This window comes from Pollachius pollachius, assembly GCF_949987615.1.
Source record: "Pollachius pollachius genome assembly, chromosome: 5".
Lineage (NCBI taxonomy): Eukaryota > Metazoa > Chordata > Actinopteri > Gadiformes > Gadidae > Pollachius > Pollachius pollachius.
This window is the reverse complement of record NC_136938.1, coordinates 17,104,467-17,126,845: the sequence shown is the minus strand read 5'-3', so window position 1 is coordinate 17,126,845 and position 22,379 is coordinate 17,104,467. Positions and strand designations below refer to the sequence as shown.

The window sequence follows — 22,379 nt, the reverse complement described above, 5'->3', positions numbered from 1 at the left end:
ACTTTTATTTATTTCAGGGGACTTTTATTTCATAATGCCACTTTTCCACATGCCACATGTCAATCTGGTATATTTAAATGAGGCGTGATCTCAGACCAAAGCATCCACGTTCTAGTTCTTGTAGGCTACGCCATCTAGGCTTGTCCCGTTTGCGTGCACTGAAAATCTCAGCTATGCACCAGTATGGCAGACCGGCAGGAAGCAGGATCGCGCGCAATCCCAGCGAACCAGGACACCGCCTCCAACCCTGACGCCACCACAGCAATAACATGAGCAGCAGCGAGGGGCCAGAAGTCCCAGAAGCTGCCACAAAACTTTTCTTTCCCCAATAATAAAGTTAATAAAGTCTGTTAGACCGAACAGCAGTACATCTTTAAAGATAACTACCCTTTAGGCAAACCTACGCCTGTTGTGCTTTCCTCTAATACGCCTGTGGGGGGACATACGGCGTCTGGCCTGCAGGGGGGAGTATGGGCATGTTGGGAGCACACCGGATCGGCTGGGTGGATTGAGTCTGATTGCGGAAACTGGCTCGCAATCAGATCAATCAGGGAGTGTGTATTTACATGCCTGCTTTATCTTGTAGTGGGTAGGGATCGGGAGCAGAGACAAGGACTGGAGCACATGAACTACGTTGTGAGAAAGTCTCTGGAAACGCTCCCTGTGACCGTGGGGGCGGATTTATCATTTCTGGACTGTCGTAACTCATCCAAATAAAGGACTTTTGTGTGCTTCCAAGCAACCCGGATAATGAAACAATCACCGTTGGCAAGTGTAATCGGACATCTGGCATAGACAGAGGCAGCTGCAGCACGCGCAGAACAAGGTACTCACGGCGCTAGCCCAGACCTTGGCGGTCGATCGGGCTATTCTCCGTGAGTTCCTCGCCTCCGGAGGGTGCGGAGACGAACCCAGAGGGGCAGGAGCCGTGCCACACATCCACATCCCGAAGATGGGGGAGGCAGACGACGCTGAGGCCTTCCTGGAGACCTTCCAGGGAGTGGCCAAGGTCTCTAGGTGGCCTCGTCAGGAGTGGGCTCACCATCTTCTGCCACTCCTGACGGGGGAGGCCCAGCTCGCAGCCCACAGTCTGCCGGCCGGGGCTGAACGGGACTACGACACCGTCGCCAGTGCCATCCGGGACCTTGGCCTCCATCCAGAGGAACATCGGCACCGTTTCCAGGCGTTGAGGGGGACCGACCCTTCACCTATGCCCAGCAGCTGCGGGACCAAGCGAGGAGGTGGCTGGTCCCGGAACTGGAACACGCCAGAGGGGGTCGTCGAGCAGATAACCCTGGAGAGGTTCATCGAGGGGCTTCTGGCCAGAACCGCCACCTGGGTCCGGTACCACCGCCCCGAGAGCCTCTCAGCCGCCGTCGACCTCGCGGAGAGCGACCTGCCCCCCCCTCCGACGGGCCAGCGACCACCTACACCGGGCCCACGCACCGGCGCAGCTGCCCTGCGGCGGGGAGGGGGGTTGGCGGTGCGCACGGCCTGGCCACTTCCAGCGGGAGTGCCCTATGATGGAGGTGGGCCAGGTCGTCCGCGTCACTGGTGCCCCGTCTCCACCCCATGGTCCTGGCGAGGCATACAGTATTCCGGTGAGGATACAGCGGGGTACGTACCAGTCGCTTTTGGATTCGGGCTACATGCAGACCATGATCCATCAGCGCCTGGTGCGGTCCGAGCTATTGGTGCAGGCATCTAGCGTTTCGGTGAGGTATATACACAGGGATGTTCACGAGTATCCCTTGGTCCCTATCGAAATCGTTATGGGGGTAAAAAGCATAGAGTCAAGGCGGCGGTTAGTTTAAGCCTCACGGGTCCCCTGATTCTAGGGTTGGATGGGCTGGGTTTCCGTAGGCTGTTAGGGGGATTACGGGGGTGCGTACACGACAGATAGGGACATGTGAGTTGTGTGCTGTTTTCTGCGCCAATGCGGGGTTGTCTGACGCTGTTCAGGGACCGGGGGAGGCGCCAAGTCCTCAACCCGAGGTCCCAGTGCCGAGGTTCCCACCACTAAAGGACTTCCCCCTCGAGCAGTCTCGAGACACTACCCTACACTCAGCCTTCGACCAAGTGATAGCTATTGATTGATTGGTACTTGGGTACAGCCAGACGCAGTGCTGACTTACCCACACTTTGTGGTGGTCAGCGATAGGCTTTATCAGGTGGGTCGTGACACCCAGAGTGAGGAGGTTGTAACCCAATTGCTGGTACCCAGAAGCTGCCGGGAAATGATTATCCAAGCAGCGCATTATAACCCTATGGCGGGCCATTTGGGATACGATAAAACACTTAATCGGATAATGGCTCGGTTCTATTGGCCGGGGATTCAGGGGGAGGTGTGCAGGTGGTGCGCCTCCTGTCCCGCGTGTCAGTTGGTGAATCCCCCGGCCGTCCCCAGGGCTCCCTTGCGGCCCCCTCCCCTGGTGGAAGCCCCCTTTGACCGCATAGGCATGGATATTATCGGGCCATTAGAACGTTCCGCACAGGGGTATCGATTTGTGTTAGTCCTGATCGACTACACAACCCGATACCCAGAAGCAATTCCTTTGCGCAACATCTCTGTGAGGAGTGTTGCGCAGGCGTTGTTTCATGTCATACAGGGTGGGAATCCCAAAAGAGATTCTCACTGACCAAGGCACCAATTTTATGTCACGTGAGCACTTGCACCGAGCCGAGGAGAGTCAGAGACGCCTGTACGACAGAGGGACTAGATTACGCGATCTCACACCGGGGGACAAGGTCCTTGCACTGCTGCCCACCTCCAGCACCAAATTACTTGCAAAGTGGCAAGGGCCCTTTGTGGTCACACAGTGATTTGGGGACGTGGATTACGAGGTAGCGTGGTCGTTGAGGGGCGAAAACAAACAGATATACCACATCAACCTCTTTAAGAGGTGGAACGATGCAGTCCCTGTCGCATTCGTGACGACGCTACCAGAGAGTGGAGTTCGGACAGGAAGTCCCTGCTCCAGGTCCCACCCCTTTGGTTGGTCGAGGTGAAGACCTCTCTGTGAGTCAGGCGGCGGACGTTGCTAGCCTGCAACTCCAGTTCACCGACGTGTTTTCGTCGCTGCCCGGTCGCACCCCGTTAATCACTCACAACATCAAGACGCAACCCGGGTTAACTGTGCGGACATGCCCCTATTATCTGCCCGTCCATAAACAAGAAGTTGTGCGGCGCGAATTGGCAACAATGTTCAATTTTGGGCGTGGTCGAGGAGTCCCACAGCGACTGGTGCAGCCCCGTCGTGCTTGTGGGGAAGCCGGACGGGTCGGTCCGGTTCTGTGTGGATTACCGTAGGGTGATCGAGGTTTCGAAGTTCGATGCCTACCCAATGCCTCGGATCGAAGAGCTCGTGGACCGGCTTGGCATGACCACCTACTACACGACTCTGGACTGCACAAAGGGCTACTGGCAGATTCTGTTGTCCCCAGCAGCCCGGGAAAAAAAGGCCTTCTCCACTCCGCTCGGTTTTTACCAGTTCAAGATGCTTCCGTTCGGGTTGTTTCGCTGAGACGGGCGGGGCTCACGGCCAACCCGAAGAAGTGCATGATTGGGCGGAGGGAGATCCAGTATCTGGGGTACCACTTGGGGGGGGGAAGGTCCGGCCGCAGGTCGGTAAGACCGCTGTGGTTGCTGCCTCCCCTCGACCCAGGACCAAGAAGGAGGTGAGGCGGTTCCTGGGGCTGGCAGGGTACTACCGGCAGTTTGTGCCGCACTTCTCGGACCTAGCCAGCCCCTTGACTGACCTCACCAATAAGAGGGCCCTAGATACAGTCCAGTGAGGCTATTAAAACAGCCCTCTGCGGGGAAGCGGCCCTGTGTGCTCCTAATTTTGATCTCCCTTTTTCCCTGCAGACAGACGCGTCGGACAGGGGGTTGGGCACGGCCCTGACCCAGCAGGTGGAGGGGGCCGACCGACCGGTGCTGTACCTGAGCCGCAAACTATCAGACCGGGAGGGTCAGTACAGCATGGTGGAGAAGGAGTGTCTCGCAATCCGATGGGTGGTCGGCGCCCTTCGCTACTACCTGCTGGGTCGCGCGTTCACACTCTACTCCGACCACGCCCCCCTCCAGTGGCTCAACCGCATAAAGGATGTCAACGCGAGGATTACCCGGTGGTACCTCGCGTTACAACCCTTCAACTTTCGGGTTGTGCACAAGCCTGACTTCCTCTCTCGTTCCGGGGGGGGGGGGGGGGAGTGAGTTGGCGGCCGGCTGTGTCCCCGACCTGTGTCGGGCGGTGGGGGTGTGTGGGGGGACATACGGCGTCTGCCCTGCAGGGGGGAGTATGGGCATGTTGGGAGCACACCGGATCGGCTGGGTGGATTGAGTCTGATTGCGGACACCGGCTCGCAATCAGACCAATCAGGGAGTGTGTATTTACGTGCCTGCTTTATCTTGTAGTGAGGAGGGATCGGGAGCAGAGACAAGGACTGGAGCATATAAACTACGTTGTGAGAAAGTCTCTGGAAACGCTCCCTGTGACCGCAGGGGCAGATTTATCATTTCTGGACTGTCATAACACATCCAAAAGACTTGCGTGTGCTTCCAAGCAACCCCGGTGTCCATTCGCTCATTGAACTTGTTACAACACCTCTTCCTCCTCGGATGGCGTCCAGACGGCGTGGTAGTATAGTCTCGGGTTGGCCGTCTTCAAAGCGTTGTCCCTTTGAGCTTCATGAGCGGGCGTTACATGAGGCCATCTATGCGGCTGCGTGTACCAGTCTCGCAGACTTCAACATTATCCCCTCTACCACCCCGTACTACAGTGTGTTGACTGTGGGGAGAAGGTGGGTCTACGCACTGTGGTTACAGCTAGCGGACACCACAGCGACTTGCACGTTGTTATCCGGCTCGCAGAGGCCCCTACCTTTTCGTGAGATGCCCCCCTTGGTGCACACACAGTGTGGAGGCGGTAGGGGCCGAGGAATACAGCGTATTCCAAGACAGCATTCCTCAGCTGTCTGCTCGCCCTCTCTCTGAGTGCTATGCGTGTTGGCAAGAGCGATGCGTTTCACCAATGTGGTTGAACAACACATTGAGGTGGGGGCGGGCCATCCCATATACTTCAAGCACCGCCCCCAGCCTAAAACTTTTTGGGCATTATCCTATATCACTCTGGCCAACCAGATGCATGGAGGAATTGACATTATAGTTTAGCCACCAGTATCAGCAAAACTATACTGCTATATTACTGTAGCAGTATAGTTGAGGTTCCATAAATACTATGTTTTTGTTAAGTCTTTTTGTTTGGCAAGAACTAGCTTTTTTTAAATTACAGGGTAAAGGATGTTTAGGAGATATTATAAACCAAGTTTAGAGATATTATAATAGGCCTTCTCAGTTTAGGTCCTCTGTTGTTGTAATGCTTCAGTACTGTTACTTTAAAGGAAGACTGATTGGAGTAATAATGCAAATTTCAGGGGTCATTTGCATTATTATACTAATTATACTACACTATTCACGTGTAGTGTAGTATATGGGGCTATCCCCCCATATACTACACACCATACTAAACATTTTGACGGGCTTTATTTGTTTTTATTAGTGGTTTGTTTTCTATACGAGACGGACATTTTGCGATGAAAACAATATCCCGAGTTTGAGAAATCATGGGATATCGCCCAATATGCCGAGAAAGCGAACCAATCAAATTGCGCCATCTTAGGGGGATCACGTGTAGCTGTAGCATATACTAATAACCGTTGCATTCAATATAGAGTGAGATAGCTACATTGTGAGACTTGTTGTTCCATATGTATAATTTGTCACAACTCACAGGACCTGAGGAAAGTTTGTGTCTGTGAACTCAAATGCTCCCTTGTCATACACTAGCCGCACATAGCTGGTCCTACGCATCCCCTGCTGATTTTCGTTCATAAATATATCTATTTAGCTGCAAGGCAAGCACTATGTCCTTAGGTGGGTCTTCTGGTTAATAAATGCATTCTTTGATTTTTAAACATTAGCCTTATGTTGTTGTTATTTAACCTTTCTGAGGTTATTGCATGGTAACATCAATCTATTTTCTTTATGATAAAATCTTCCCTTCGTAAAGTTGAACAGCCCCCTCCACTTCATCATGGCCTGTATCATATGTTGTGTCCACGGCGAATTCATAATCTCAAGGGGATCCCAGCATTTGGCTCCTCAACTTGGTTTAGGGCGGGCCATCCAAGGAGACAGTCTTCAGACTCCCAGCACTAAATCCTACCCCGAGCTTCCCCCCACACACTGAACCGGTGATACGTGGCTCTCTGGAAAAGTCTAGCTCACCACCAGCCTAGTTCGGGGAGCAGTGGGACCACTCGCAGGCTTAAAGAGAAACGCCACGGCGGAAGCCTGCATTCAACCGAGCTGGCCTGGATGGCAGGGACACACTGGTGCCAGGACTGCAAAACATATAAGGTTTTAACAAATACACATTATTATGACTTATTTTAAGTGCAATGAGTTGAGTAGGGGTTTGTTGTTGTTGTTGTTGTTGTTGTTATTGTGGCTGCCTTAAGGTAGAATCCATTGCAACTCCGCGACACTGATTTACAGTGATGGTGACTTGTTACGCTAGCCGAGTTAGCGTTAGTTTGAGAGTGTGTTGTCGCGATAGCTTATGTTAGCTAGCCTGGATATTTACTTTTGTCCAACGTTAGTTAGTGACTACGTTAGCCAGCGTGCAATACGTGCGTAGTACAAGACATTCCATTTATTTTCACAATCATGCTTCAGGTCGCACCGTTTGGACAGATCTCCCTTTTTAAGAATCATATCTTTAGCATATTATGTAGGATTATGTTGCATCCTATCGAATGTACTGCTATAAAGACCTCACTGTTTCAATGATTACTATTCGTTTGCATAATATCTAGCTCTTTGTAGAACCGACAGTAATATGATTGTGCATTGTAAAATATTGTCATCTCTAAAGAAACTTGACGTTACGTTGGCATCCCTACCCACTTCTCATAGGTGTACAATTCGTAGCAAAAACGGTCTGGAAATGAAGAGTACAATCTGTATGTGTTATTGTTTGCGAAGCCAATACATGCAAACATTGTAATGGGGAACGAGGTCATTTGGGTGAGGAACAAGCAGATTATATTGAACGCAAAGCAAATGCAAACCTCCCCCTATAACTATATCCCCAACACCTATGTATTTCATGCAACCTCTTTTAACGGGGTTATCCCTATGTTCCCCGGGTGCGAAGGGTTAGGGTCAGGTTTAGGGTGAGGGTTAACCCTAACCCTAACCATAACCAATAGGAGGAGAGCCATTCTAACCAATCACATGCGAATCAGAGGCGAAAAAGGTGGTACTTGCCCCTACCATCCTACGAAAAAAACATTTGCTCTCCGGATCCTATGTTCCCCGGTCACATACAAAGCGAGAAACATAGGACCCGAAGAACATAGGTACGCTCCCCTTTTAACTATGATGTTGTGCTCAATAACTGAGCTGTAGTTAGAATGTGGTTCTAATTCAATAGAGAATAAACAACGAGGCATAATTTATTCCCTGTTGATTTTAAAGCCTATACAGTTAAGTGACAGTTCAACTCTACCTTATTCAAACAAACTTCCATTTTCTATGTTTGTTTGAATTAGATGATGTAAGATCCTCAATAACGCCACCATGATCCAATAGGCTATTGATCTATTCCCTTCTTCCTTTACACAAAAGCTGGCCTGTATCTGTTGTTCCCTGGATACTCTATCTCATTGTGTGAAAGCCTTTCCTTTTAAGCATACAATCTGCTCATGCAAACTATATCTGAACAGCTGGACTGCCATTTTTAATGGATAATGTGTGACCTTATTTCTTTTTATTCAACCTAAGAGTTCACATTTCAGTGATTTACTATTGTTTTGCCCCTCAACTGATGCACTTTCATATGGTTTAAGCTTTTTTGATTGGGGAAGTAAATCTTACCTTAAACTATCCTTAACAAGTCATTATGTGACTGTCCCTAAGTTGCCACTTAACTAAGTTTTAATTATTATTCTTTATTGATGCATTTGGTCTTAGCAAACCTTAAATTTGAAAAATGTTTTTCTGGACAGAGAAATCCGAAATTGGATTAACAATTAGACCTTTTCTTTGACTATTGCTTTTTCTTTCAGTGTTTCACTTGCTACCTGAGAGCTCTCTTTGGACCTTGGAACGGATGAAAGTCGCAGGCAGAGGAAAGCCCAGCTGGGCTCTAGCCACTGTGTTTGTTGGCGTAACCCTGATGGTGCTGACCTCCAGGTGTGCATCAAGCAACCAGAAGATGACCCAGACAGCTATGGGCCACTCCACAGATAGGGCTGCGGGACAAGGGAACAGCTTGCTTGAAGAGCTTCTGGGCTTCCAGGGGCTAGCTGACCTGTTTGCCAGTGAGCAAGCTGAAGTTTGGTTGTACTCCCTGGTGGGATCTATCGTTGTGGGCCTCAGCGGGATCTTCCCACTACTCGTCATACCGATCGAAGCCGGAGCTGCCTTGAAAACCGAAGGTGGGAAATTAGATCACAATAACTGTTGGGCCCAAGGAAGTAATTGATCTGCAATGTTATTGTTAGTTTAGCTGTCATATTGTTTTCATTATCATTTTGTAACACCTTTGTGATCTAGTGTCATTTTGGGCAACTCTGCTGTTGTACTCAATTGTAGGAATGCAATCATTTCATGTCCAAAGTTCTATAAGGTATTTGGGTCCTTTTTATTTTATTATTTTTTTATGTATTTGAAAAAAAAAAAAAAGAGACTATAATGATTCTTCAAAATGAAGAATATCTAATGGACAATACTCATGCCTGTATGTGTCTCGACAAGTAAAAACAGTAGCAGGTCTTGTTAGCCTGAGCTGGCTGGTCTTTTAAACAGCCCCACCCAGAGGAACACAGCATTCCAGTGTGTATTTCAGGCCATGGGTTTTCTAGGGCACTCTTGAACCTGAGGTTGGTTGGTCATAAAGAGAGAATTCACTGTGTCAACCCCATCCATCTGTTAGAGTAATACATTGATTTGCAGCAATCTGAAGCTAATCATCCTAATTGCCATCTGTACTCATTACGCATTCATTAGTTGAATTAAAAGAAACCTGGCCAATGTTGTTACTGCAAAGATGCTCATGGGAAGAAAGATCGGTTTTAAAGAAGCAATGGAAATAAATTATTCTGACAAACATGTTATTATAAAGTCAGCTATATAAAAAGTATTTTTTCTGCATACATGAACATGACACGTTTTCTTTCTCCGCATTATTTCTCTTCTGCAGCTGGAGGGCAAAAGCTGAAGCAGCTTCTGAGCTTTGCTATTGGTGGCCTCCTAGGTGATGTGTTTCTCCACCTCCTTCCTGAGGCTTGGACCCTCTGTAACCAATCAGGTATGTTATGTCTTCCCAATATCGGCCCATGACAGTTAATCCATTAATTGATTTAGCTATATTGGCTCCTATGTCAATCTCACACATTTGAATACAATGCAACGTCCCTTAGACCTTTCAATCACTCCTTCTGACGGCCACACTTGGCAATATGATCTTACACTCATTTTGTATAGATGGTAGTCACCACCACCGCTACATGTTCCAGGGCCTCTGGGTCATAGTTGGCCTACTGTCCTTCCTGATTCTCGAGAAGATGTTCCCCGACCAGAACAGCAACGCTGAGCCTGCTCCTACTGCTGACCTTGATGCAACCTCTTCTGTAAGTTAAATATCAAGAATCACTTTCTCTCCATCGCTTTTCTGAAAGTCTGTTCACTAAAAGTTGTTGTATGGCATCCTTTATGATCTAATATTGCCTGATGGCGGGTGGCAAGGGGCATCAGGTTATGTGTAATCCGCAATCAGATTATGTGTAGTCAGTGGTTCTCAAACTTTTTATACCGTTATCATCTCATAAAATATTTTTCTCCCTGTGTTCCACCATTATGACGATAAATATAGCAAAGTACAGTAGCGTAGGCCGACCCTATTCAACTATGCACAGTTCACGCAGGAGGCACATTCACACGTACAAATATCATTATTTATTTTTAACTGCTGTCAGCTGTACAAAGTGGAAGCACTTGAATGACATACACATGGCAATCTACAACATTTAGAATAACAACTGTGTACCAACAACCTGTTTACAAATGTTAGGTTAAATACAAATAATATTAAACATGGCATTTCAGAGGTTTTGATGCTGAAAAGGTTTCTCATCCAGTTGTTTCCTTTGGCCGTCACTGAAAAATATTCACAGAACTTTTGGCAGAGCAAGATGAGGCACTCAATGACTTTGTGCCTAACTATTGACTTGGACTGCTTCAATCCCAAATGTTTTCTTAGGAAAAATAAACTGTTTCTGTGTGGTTTTTTTCAGCAATGCATGTTTGGTTTTAAGTGATTTGATTTCATGGATTAATTTCTCAGAACATCTCCACATACCACCATGTTTTTTAACCATTCATAATTTCATTATATATATATATATATATATAATTCATAATTATATAATTCATAATTATATCTTGCAATCAGCTTAGCTTGTAAAAAAGCTTGTTGCGCGCGCCACAACCCGTCTATGAAACAGGCTGATATTGAAACAAAAATATTACTGGAAAGGCTTATTCTAAACGCCATTCTAAAGGTCTAATTCTTAATTTAGTTTTCAATTGTACTAGTATTTTGATATGATTATGTTTAAAAAGGAATTCCTCTGCATACCACTAAATAGCGCATCGCGTCCCACCAATGGTAGGCGCACCACAGTTTGAGAAGCAATGGACTAGATCAAATATTAACCATATTTATGATTGTATCACGGATTTATAAGGGCTTTTAGCTTATGGGTACAGTACAACTTGCATTTAAATCTATGGTCATCCTGCTGGTGCTCCTCGTATGCGCCTCATTGATCATGGGAAGGGGCGTCCTCCAAACTTGTGTTGAAGCTGCAGCCTTGCTTTTATGGGCATGTGTTTTCAGAATTTCACAGTTTTAGTGTGTTGCATGAACTTGATTTCTGGTCGCAGTCTGGACCTGTAAGTACATGCCTTGACATTGCTTCATGCCTCTTAAACAAGATATGGTCAGTGCAGAGGTAGCATTCTGTTTGCTCCAATGAGTGGCAATCCTATTTTATGTCAAGTGATTAACCTTGGAGTGCATTCTGCTTTCTATATTTTTCTTTTTATAATTAGCTGTGTTTTATCGTAGGCTGTTGATATTTAAGTAGTTCATTTTTAAATATTTTACAATAGATTGTTATTATAGATTTATTTTGAGTTATTTTATACAATCCCCAAACAGCTTTTTACAGGCTAAGCGTGTTCACTAGGTGATCAAAGCATCGTAACTGGTACTCAAGGACTGAACTTAAACATCTGTTGCCGATGTATAATTTGTCAAAATTACTTAATTGTGCTGAATTTGCCTAAGAGCCAATTTAGTAATTTGGCCTTTGATAAGACATTTTTTAAAGTACTTCACAAAGGCGATACACTGTTATTTGTCTATTGATTCCAAAAAATACAAGTGCAATGTATTGCCATTGTTTACATGAATCTGAGGAAGACTTATCATCTTATAATGGAACACCCCTATGTGATTTATTCCGCGAATAACATATATATATATGTAAAGGAAACATCATGTCAATAGTTGTATTTGACCGTTGTTAATGTTGGATTTGAAGCACCTTGATTTTGGAACTGTTAAAAGTCAGACCTTTTATTAGTTCTGTCCTTTTATTGAAAAATAGTGCACTCCCTTGAAACGTCATTGACAAAACAGGATAAATTATTTTACAATGCTGTGATGTAGGGGCTGTAAAGATTAGTAAATTTACAGAAAATGTATCATCTAATTTTGATAATATATAAATCATTAATTCATGTAAGTGACTGAAGTACAACTAACCAACAATTGCTATGTAATGTCACAGTTAAATTCAAATATTTGGTCAATGGATCTTTATAAAAGGAATACTTGCTCTTGGCTGCTTGTCAGATAAAGCAAGCACATCTAAGACATTTTGGTTACCTGTGAAGGCATTTCTTTTTATTAATGATTGCTAGATTAATAGACTATGAAAATAGTATTGGTTACATACCTAGTGTGGTGTAAAAGGCAGAAAAAACTCATTAGACTTTCTGCTTGAAATAAAAACTACTGGACTCTCATATAATCAGGAGGCACTTTCAACAAAGTAAAGGAACCACAGGAGTAGTCTCTCGTTAATCAATGACCTTTTCAACATACCCTTAGTAGTCAGTAAGTTTCCACTTGTGTCTAGCACATGATGGATCTTTGGAAAGACTTTGTTCCCTTAGCCTCTAGCGTGTGTACAATATCCTTATAAAGGGTTACCTTTCCTCTACAGAAAGCATAGACCTTTAGAGTCTGTAGAGCTTTGTTATCCACTACAGTATTTACCAGTAGTGGATTATTTAGAGATTTTACAAATACATGTGTACAAATGTGTAGCACAATACAATCAATGCAGTGGACAGCCGGACAAATCTTTCCCATTCAGTTTGTTTTCTTCCTCATTGACAAACATTTATATAAAAATGTAGATGGCAAAATCTTCTACTGTCTTTTTAGAAGGTCATACTTAATGCTGTATTAAATGCATAATTTTAGTGCTGAGTAACCTGTATATTGTGTACTGTAAAGTATGGTGTACAGTTTTAGTTAATTGTGTCATTTCAAATTTTCCTTCCCACATGACTCATTATATTCTGTTTATTTTCTGCCTAGGCATTGTCTGGTTCTGTCATCGGTGGAAATACAGAGGGGTTGGTGAAGAACGGGAAGTTCTCCGATTTGATGGGCTCCTCCAAGCCACAGCAGCTCTGCGTTCAAAGTGGATCACACACCATCAAGGTATGCAGGTAGACGGGACATGGTTCTCTTCAAAATAAAAGCAACAGCAGTTAATGTGGGAATGATGAGGCAAGTGATGTTGTTGATCACAACACCATGCTGTGACATTTTGGAGATTTCTAAGATCCCTGGATTAGTACAATAATAATGATGCTGCTTTGGAATATTTTTTCATTTGTACGCAAGAAGTTTTAGCTTAAGTGGCAATCTTGCAGATTTCTGTTTTGTTTTCTTTCTTGTCTCATGTCTAGCAAGTGTCGCCAGCGACATCTAGTTTGTAACATTCAAAATACTGCAAATTCAAGGGCTCATTCTGCGATAGTAAGTGACTAACCAGACTTTTATTTTCCTGAAAATCTTTACGATTGCCACTTTCAATTAAAATGATAGGGGTAACGTTCACTAATGGTGTTTACTTTGGAAATACGGCACTTCAATAAACGTCCACACCTAATAAGGGAATCGAATATCGTCCAGCTGTGTATGGCTTGCTTAGATGCTGCATTTGGGAAACGAGTTCCTAATAAACTTTCAAATTAACCATTCCTAATAAATGTCAGCTATAATTTGTTTTAAAAAATTACTAATTATGACGGGTCACAACTCCACATATCTTGTTTGGATTTCTGCTGCCTATTTCCTCCAACAGCAGAGCATAAGGCTTTAAAGGCTTCAGGCTGTAACTCTTCTTGTTATTGGTCCCAATTCTGTAATGGGCCAGGCCCCATTAGGTTGTCAAAAGGGCTACCATCCATCATAATGAATGGCTAACATGAAACTCACTCTGTGATGGAAAGCAGAGTGGAGTAGACAATGAATGAAGTTCCCATGCTGGTGATTGTTGGGCTTGTTGATCAGAGCAAGGCGGCTAATTGTCAAAATGGCATTCAACCTGATTTTAGCTTGTTGCACAGTTTAGTCATTAATTCTCTTTTTCAAATGTCTCCAGCTCTAATCTTGAGTCAGCTCAACTCCCTAATGATTCAATCAGTATATATTCCTACTTGGAAGAAAGAAAAGACAAAATCTGGCACCACCCTGTTATTTTCTTCAATTTTGGGTAACAAATGGACTCAACCATGGTTTATTAAAAGCGCTTCACCAAAATTACAGTCATGTAGCTTCTCTAACAGTGGATGATGCCTCCTAAATGCTTTCAGTCCCTCAAGAGGGCTAGATGAAGTTCTCCATAAACCAAACAACAAAATTTAAAAAAACAACCTTGATATTAATGACATCAGAGCAGTAGGCCACAGCCGCAAGAAATAAAGGTGAAGTCAAAATGTGAATTAGTGCTTCTCAATGTTCACAGTGGTAACTATTTGCATTTACTGTGGTAGGACTGCAAATAGGCTATTTAAAGGGATGTAAATCCCTTATGGCGCACCAATTTTCCAGTTTATCTGAGCTAGTTCCATTTGGCATGATCATTTCAGAGTGTTCAGTGAGTAAATAATGTATGACAATTGAACATGTAACCTGAATATTGTTGTGGTTACAGACCAGCGGTTACCTGAATCTTCTGGCTAACTGCATTGACAACTTTACCCATGGGTTAGCAGTTGCAGGGAGTTTCCTGGTCAGCAAAAAGGTAAGATATCTTTGGCGAAGCCTAACATAAGTGTTTATTTACATAATGTTCTGCTCTGTTCTGCAATGTTGGTAAGTGTTTGGTATTTTATGTTAAATCCTCCCTAGCAAATGGGCTGTTATATTCCTATTATGATGCTAATAATAATGGTAGTAAACAGCATTTAATACCTGAGATGTATTGGGATTTTAAAATGTTTTTATCCTGTATCTTACGTCCATGGATCACAATTATGATAAAAATTGACCAGAATAAAGAGATTATCTGTTAAAGTTGGAACAGATTCTGCCTCTCTTGTAACTATCATGTTTGGAGTATTCAAACCTGTTGGCAGGAGATTTGCTTCAAGCCCACTTATGCGGTCACCTGTATTTCTCTCAGATGTCACTGTAACATGTTTAAAGACTTTTTTTAGAATATCAGTGTATATGATTTGCCGCTTTTTAGATTAAAAACTGTTGCAAAGGGAGCTTTCTGCATTGCGGCATAATAAAGTGTGGCATACCAATGCGTTGGCGTCATGGCAGCAGTTGGAAGGAAGGAGTCCAGCTGGCCAGGCATAAGGCTAACAGTGTGAACTATAACTCTGTGTGCCAGAAAGGAAGTTGACTAGATGTCTCCAAAAGGCTTGGCCCCCTGCTTGCCATTTTTCTGTTTATTCCTAGGCTTCAGAAACAGTCTTCCCTCTGACTGAATGCTGTGCATTTACCCAATGCCATATCACTATATGATACAGGCATCATATTTCCACAGGCCAATGTGTTTGCTGGCTACACGAGTAAAGCGTGTAGTGAACCCTTTTTCTTTATGGAATGTCATTTGAGACTGTATTAAATAAATAGATAAATGAGCCAGGAAATATAAAATATCAAAATGACTACTTTTTTTCCTTTTAGGGGACTTTTATTTCAATATGCCACTTTTATTTAATTCACATGACTTATGTTATAATGCCACATTTATTTCATAATGCCCCATTTCCATCTGGTATATTCAGAAGAGTTTGGCGTTGTATTCTTGAAACAAAGCATCCACCATTTCACAGGTTGATAGACCAGGGTTTTCTGGTCAATCAGTCTCAAACTATTTAAGACTTCGTCTTCCACGTCCAAATCTTGAAGAGCACTTATATTTCTTAAGTATACAATACGGTGCCGAATGGTATTCGCTGATAAACCATGTTGATCAATTTGATCTGCAAAGAATAGCATGGTATCTCGGAGCCCATTGAAGTCTTCCAAATGGTCTGCACAGTTGCTTGTTCCACGATATTGGCGTAGGCCCTGTGTAAGATATGTCCTTTCTTTCTTTCTCGTCATACATTTTCCGGCCTCTCGTATATTCAGTGCTGCTGTATATTGTCATTGCTGTTGTTTTGGTCAGAGATAACCAGGCATTAAATGCATATTTTTGGATGGTGAAACAAAAGTCCCCTGAAATAAATAACAGTAGTCCTTTTGAATAAGCCTATTTTGTTTCAGTAAAAAAGTATTTATTTATTTCTCTCTCTATCTATCTATCTATCTATCTATCTATCTATCTATCTATCTATCTATCTATCTATCTATCTATCTATCTATCTATCTATCTATCTATCTATCTATCTATCTATCTCATTTATTTATTTAATTGCCATATTTATGTATTTATTTTAATATGAACTCAAATGGCATTTTATATTTCTTTACCATATTATTTGATTGTTGTTGCAGGTTGGCTTCCTGACCACCTTTGCCATCCTGCTCCATGAGATCCCACATGAGGTGAGACTGCATGGTGTGCTGGCTAAGCCCTGATACTTGATCGTACACTTTATTTATAGTTATTTTAAACCAAATTACTTGCCATCTTGAAATGGTAGCAAGAATTGTATGCAAATCATTGAGTCTTATGTTGAAGTCCCTTTTGGCTTTCATCAGCCAGTAATTTCTTAATATAGTCATAGTTGTGGTCTAGTTAGGTAAGTGCTGCATGCAGCGCTCAACTGTTGTTCTTCTTAACTTTTATTCCTTCTCTTTCTTCTTTATTATTCTCTACAAACTTTGGGACCCATCTTCTTCCAAAAATGTTCACCTAGAGACTCCACTCCAATTTTAAAATGTTCAGATTAGCTTTGCATTGCGCTTTTTTTTTTCAGATTTTGAAAATATTTTATACTTTTTAAGATATTCTACTTTTAAAATACTATTTTGTTACAATGGATGTCAATGGGAGGACGGCGGAGCCGTCGGCCCATTCTCTGACACTTACTACTTCAGACTTTGTAACTTGGTCAATATTTTATCGTTAACATTTGTTCAAAGTTTTTACAAATCACACTTGTATCACACTTGTATCTTCAATAATCGAACAGAATTTAGATTACCTTTTATACATTTTTTCAAAATCACAGTTCAAGTTCAATGTCGGCTTGTTTTCAGTTGGTCTCATTGATTTACGCTGAGGTCAGAGTGAGAGGACGTGCAGGCAGTGTTGCCAGATTGGGCAGTTTTTATCGCTCAATTGGACTACTTTTTATACAGGCAGCGTTGCCAGATTGGGCAATTCTTTTTTCCCGCAAAATTGGACTACTTTAATAACGTTAGGCTGAAAAAATGAGCATCAACTACATACAATTTCGGGTGGTTAAAAAAAACAAAAAATGGCGGGATTATTACAATTCTTTCTACAAACATCAATCAATACCGTTCATAAGGCATATCATTTGTGCAGCTACTGCAGCCACTATTACTTCAGATACTACTACTACTTCAGAAACTACTACTACTACTACTACTTCTTCTTTAGCTACTACTACTACTACTTCTACTACTTCTACTTCAGCTACTACTTCCACTTCAGCTTCTACTACTACTGCTATTTCAGCTACTACTACTTCTACTACTTCAGCTACTACTACCAGTCAATAACTGCTACTACTACTACTACAGCTACTACCAGTACTACTACTATCTTCCAGCTTTGGTAACCATGTATTTCAGCACTTTGCTTCTTCAGGTCATGTAATTTAGCGTTAGTCAGTTTTCGACTTCAGCTTCCAGGGGCCCAGTGCACTGTAATACATTTGACCTTTCAGATTCTTTAGTTCAATTCATTTTACATTTCTGCATTTTTAGCAATGCTTTGCGCCTTTCATTCAGCTGTCACTTTATTTGTTCCCAACCATTTACATTTTCTTAAATGGTGTTCATGTTGATATTGTTTACTCCATTTAGACTTTCAACATTTGTTCAAATCCCTTCCTTTGATTTAAGCCATTTAACATTTCTTTACGTCTTCAACTATGTGTCTTTATTAAAACATATTTTCAACCTCACTTTGCACTACAGCACTCACCGCATTTTCTGCAGGAAATGCATTTTCTAGTTAGGTATACTGTTATACATGGAGCACAGTAAGACCAGCTGCAGTGGTCTGTATGGCACTGCATTATTTAATAGTTTCAAAACCTTTCCAGTAAGACGTCTAAAATAATATTCAACATACTATTTCAATTAAAATATTAAAAGTGCATTAAACGGTGTAGACATAATTTTAAGAAAACTGCAGATGTTGCAGTCACTTTAAAGCCGTTTGTTTTGGCGGAGGCTTCCCTGCTCCCTGTAATGTGTGTTTGTGTGTGTGTGCAGGTCGGGGACTTTGCCATCCTGCTGCGGGCCGGGTTTGACCGCTGGAGCGCTGCTCGCATGCAGCTGACCACAGCGCTGGTGGGCGTGCTGGGAGCTAGCACCGCGCTGTGCTGCCAGTCACCACAAAGCACAGGTGAGAGACGGGACCACGGCCATGGATCTTCATGGAAGTCTGCCTTTTTATTTGATGCCCCCATGTTTGGAATACCGTCCAAAACCTTGGACGGTACTGGTTTTCGGAGGTTTTAATTTCAGTGGAGGATTTTAAAAGGCTCATTATGGGATTCACGTTTGTGGATTGCAAATGCTTGTAGCTCAAGTGTGATTTTTTTTTTTGTGTAATTTCGGTATGCCTTTGTATGTTAACTTGTATTTGCACTATACCCGGGGTACACTTGAAAATAAGTGACACTTCTCCACTTGTGATTATTATTATATTTTTCTGAATAAATAAAGGTTTTGATTGATTGGAGTAGATCCATAAGACCCCATCCTAACCACATGCCCTATTGCACCCCTGTGTGTTTCTTAGACAATGCGACTGCATGGATATTGCCATTCACATCTGGCGGCTTCCTCTACATAGCCTTGGTGAACGTCGTGCCTGACCTGCTCGAAGAGTCTAACGTTAGGTATGAGTGATGTTTTTACTTGTACGATAATTAGGTGAGTACTGCAAGCAGAGCTCAACTATTGTTATTCTTAGGCTTTGTTCTTTCTTCTTCATTATTTTCTACAATTTTTGGGACCCTACTCCTTCCACATTTTTTCACCCAATGACTCCTTTCCACTTTTTTAATGTTTTTTATTTTTATTTTTGACGGAAAAGCCATTGACCCATTCTCTGACACTTCAACTACTTCAGACTTCGCAACTTGGTCAATTCCTAACCGTTAACCTTCGTTCAAACATTTAACAAATCACCAGACCCCACAGATATTAGCTATAATTTACAGTTCTTTCAGAATCAACTGTTTAATTTCATACCCGCTTTGTATATTTTCAGTTGGTTGAGGCTACAGCGTGAGAATGTTTAAATGTTTTACTCCATTTAGACAGTGTTCAAATCTTTTCACCTGATTTAAGCCATTCCACATTTCTTTACGGCTTAAACTATGTGGCTTTATTAAAACAACAACAATTTTCAACCTCACTTTGCACTAGTAACTGTTTCAAATTATCCCTAGAAGGGTAATTCATTTACACCTTACTCAGTCCGTACACATGACATTTAAAAGTCGCTTGGCAAGGGAGTGGTGCGTCAGAGGCAACAGATCAACATACTAGTGTCCGTACAAGGAAACTACAGTATTCAAATAAAGCCAGTTTGAAATAATTTCGAACGACTCATGTCTGCATTTGATTTGATTTGATTTTTGACATGGTACTTATTCAGGGATTAATTTATTTTTATTTGTACCCCATTTTTTATTAAACTATGTTCCTGTTTTGAAGTGAAGAACTTTATTACTTTGGTTTGAAGGTGTAATGTGAAAAAAGTTTTGTGTGTGTGTGTGTGTGTATATATGTGTCTAGATAGATGGATTGCGTGATAGATGATCATGAACCATTTAACTGGGTGTACTGCTGATTATGCAATTTGTTACCTCTGTTACCCCGGTACCTTAACTGTTACCTGAGTATGTTTTTATCTATTTTTCAGACATTCCCTGATGCAGGTGGGGCTTATTTGCCTCGGGGTAGCGGTGATGGCTCTGTTGTCCTTCATCGTGGACTGACCCAGGGAAAGAAGAAGCTCCTCCACCAATAATGTCTCCAAAAACCTTTTAAACCCAGCCCTATCTGCCAAATTTTTCGAAAAAAAACTTAACAAGCACTTTAAAGTAGGACCCAAACTATGACTCCATCTGCTGACAACCAATGGATGTAAACACTTGGAAACGTGCCAAACCTGGAGCAGCTTTGGGATCAATGGTGCTTGTACTGGGGGTTATGACAAATTGTCTCACATTGTTGACTAAACTAAATCATGTTTTGCACAAACCATTAACGTATACACAAAGGTAGGGACGAAGTAACCCGTCAACACAAAGATTAGTATTAAACCTGTAAATCTATATTGTTAGGGGTTATTGTGAGGGCCTTTCTTTACAGAATTGACTTTAAACTATATACCATATTTTTGTATGTTTGTTTCTCCTAAGCATATTTATTTAAAAGCAAGAATCGATGAGCAAGATTAAATGATGGATTCTGTGGGCCAGATAACCGGGTCATAAGAATAATGTTACTTGTTGGGAGGCTCTGTTACTTTTGTGCCTAATCTGCACCAAAACAAAATGCTTTGTTTGTTTTATTATACCTTTACACTACACTAGGGGTGAAACCCATGTTGTTACCCGTTTGCTCAACAGAAGAAAATATTTAATGAAATTCAAATGTGTATGATGGCTAATACAATTCATCATGGTATGGAATTTACTTCACGTTTTACCAAAAAATCTATATGTAATTTCTAATTGACATTCATAAATATCAATATATTTTTTAAACGCATTGATAGATGGGTATGGGATCTACTTATCTGAATATTTTTCTAAAGATTAAAAATGTGTTCTTATTTTGGAAACAAAGGTAGCAAACAAGTGACCATTATTGAATAAGCATTGTACAACCATAGCATTAAAAATTCTGATGTTCTGTGGCAAAGATTTAGGAAGTGTTCATTTGCAATCACCTGACCAGTTAACAACATCTGTTTTCTTATTTCAATTCGTAGGCCTACATGCATTGGCTCTTCCAGGTTTTTTGTTTTGAAATTATAGAATGGAATACAAAGGAAGAGAATACAAAATGTTGACGTAGTGTCTCTGACGTAATCCATTGGTTTACGGGCGGCCGTTATGAATCATAGATTTTGTAATTGCTAGCTACTTTTGCAATGAGCAGCAGAAACCATCAAGTTCTCGCACATTGACGTGGTAATGTAATAGCCTGGAGGCCACATCCTCATCACATGACCTCACATTCTGTTCCTAACGAGATGAGCCGGAAAAACTTGGAGGGAAGGTTGTTCGAATTCCAAAAATGCTTAGGAATGGTGCCTCGATTCAACCCTTAACCCACCTTTAGCATAGGTTTCTCTCGACCTTCTCTGGGGGCAGTCAATTTAAACATCAAAATAAGTTTAGCCTCTTTTTTTCACATGTGAATTGGGATTGAAGTGGCCTTAAATATTCCCGTTGGCCAAGTCCGACCTAAATTTCTCACTATTGGAGACAACCTGATTGAAATCAAAACGCCAAGAACGCATGGATCGAAAGAGCGCTTTTTGTAGTCCAACTTTGGAAAATTGTAGTTTCACGCTAAAGACAGCAATACTCGCCGTCGCGCAATGACGCCGGTAAGGAAAAGTTGAGTCGAATTCATTTTAAACAGAGCCTTTTCCTATTTTCGAAAGAATGCACAATTTCATCTCGCCTTGACCCGATGACGTTTTCCACAAAGGTTAAGGAAAGGTGGCACAGAGGTTAGGATATTTGACTTTACGAATTGGCTCTTTAATGTTAACCAATGTTAACCATTCTAATTATAAATACCACGCGCCGTCATATTATGAAACAATGATATATGCTCCTGCAGAAGCCGCAAGTTAAAGACGTAAACATTTAGGTTTTAGAAAAAAAAGTTTTATTAGCAATATCTTTGAAACCACTACACTACCCATGATCCTAAAGTGCCACACGACTGGTGATGATCGGTGGAGCTCGCTGTTACCATGGAAACGTTTACTGCATCCGTGGAAGTCAAGTGATCGATGACTGCTACCACTGAACTCCCTCACCGCAACAACCATGATTTAGATAAATGGAAAGTTAGAGAGTTGTAAAAGCTGTAGAGGAAATGAGCTCTACATGTTGAAAAATATGATGAATATATGTTCAACATATGTATGTTTTATCATATATTCAATAGGTTGAATATATGAAAACAAAAATGATATAGCAAGAGCAGTGCTTTATAGTAATGTTGGTGTTATAAAAGCTAGTAATAAAAAATGTTGAATGAATACGTAATTGGAATACGAGATTGAATTCACATATATTAAAAATGAGATACGTTTTAACGAAGTGATTGCAGTCAGGAACAAAGAAATGCACCATGTCGTGACGCTATACACTATGTGAAACACTATAGCCTACTTATAAATACACACACACACACACACACACACACACACACACAAACACACACCGAATATATGACACAACATGTATTATCAATACAATAATGACAAAGATGCTAGAAACGCGCTAAACTATTGGGTTG

At 42.3% G+C, this 22,379-nt stretch overlaps 2 protein-coding genes across 2 annotated transcripts; both read left to right on the top strand.

Annotated features, from left to right (window-relative positions):
* Nucleotides 1–677: 677 nt before the first annotated feature.
* On the top strand, nt 678–4,893 carry LOC307075799 (uncharacterized protein; the record flags this gene model as incomplete). The annotated part of the gene is made up of 3 exons (XM_079736492.1): nt 678–1,601; nt 3,869–4,131; nt 4,783–4,893. The coding sequence occupies exons 1-3, from the start codon at nt 953–955 to the stop codon at nt 4,891–4,893; spliced, it is 1,023 nt and encodes a 340-aa protein (XP_079592618.1). The 5' UTR covers nt 678–952.
* A 1,331-nt stretch (nt 4,894–6,224) lies between these two features.
* On the top strand, nt 6,225–20,720 carry slc39a13 (solute carrier family 39 member 13). Its single transcript, XM_079736575.1, has 10 exons — nt 6,225–6,421; nt 8,134–8,505; nt 9,270–9,377; nt 9,554–9,699; nt 12,744–12,869; nt 14,371–14,460; nt 16,173–16,223; nt 18,090–18,222; nt 18,622–18,721; nt 19,753–20,720. Exons 2-10 carry the CDS (start codon nt 8,178–8,180, stop codon nt 19,826–19,828), a joined length of 1,158 nt encoding a protein of 385 aa, XP_079592701.1. The 5' UTR covers nt 6,225–6,421; nt 8,134–8,177; the 3' UTR covers nt 19,829–20,720.
* Nucleotides 20,721–22,379: the final 1,659 nt, after the last annotated feature.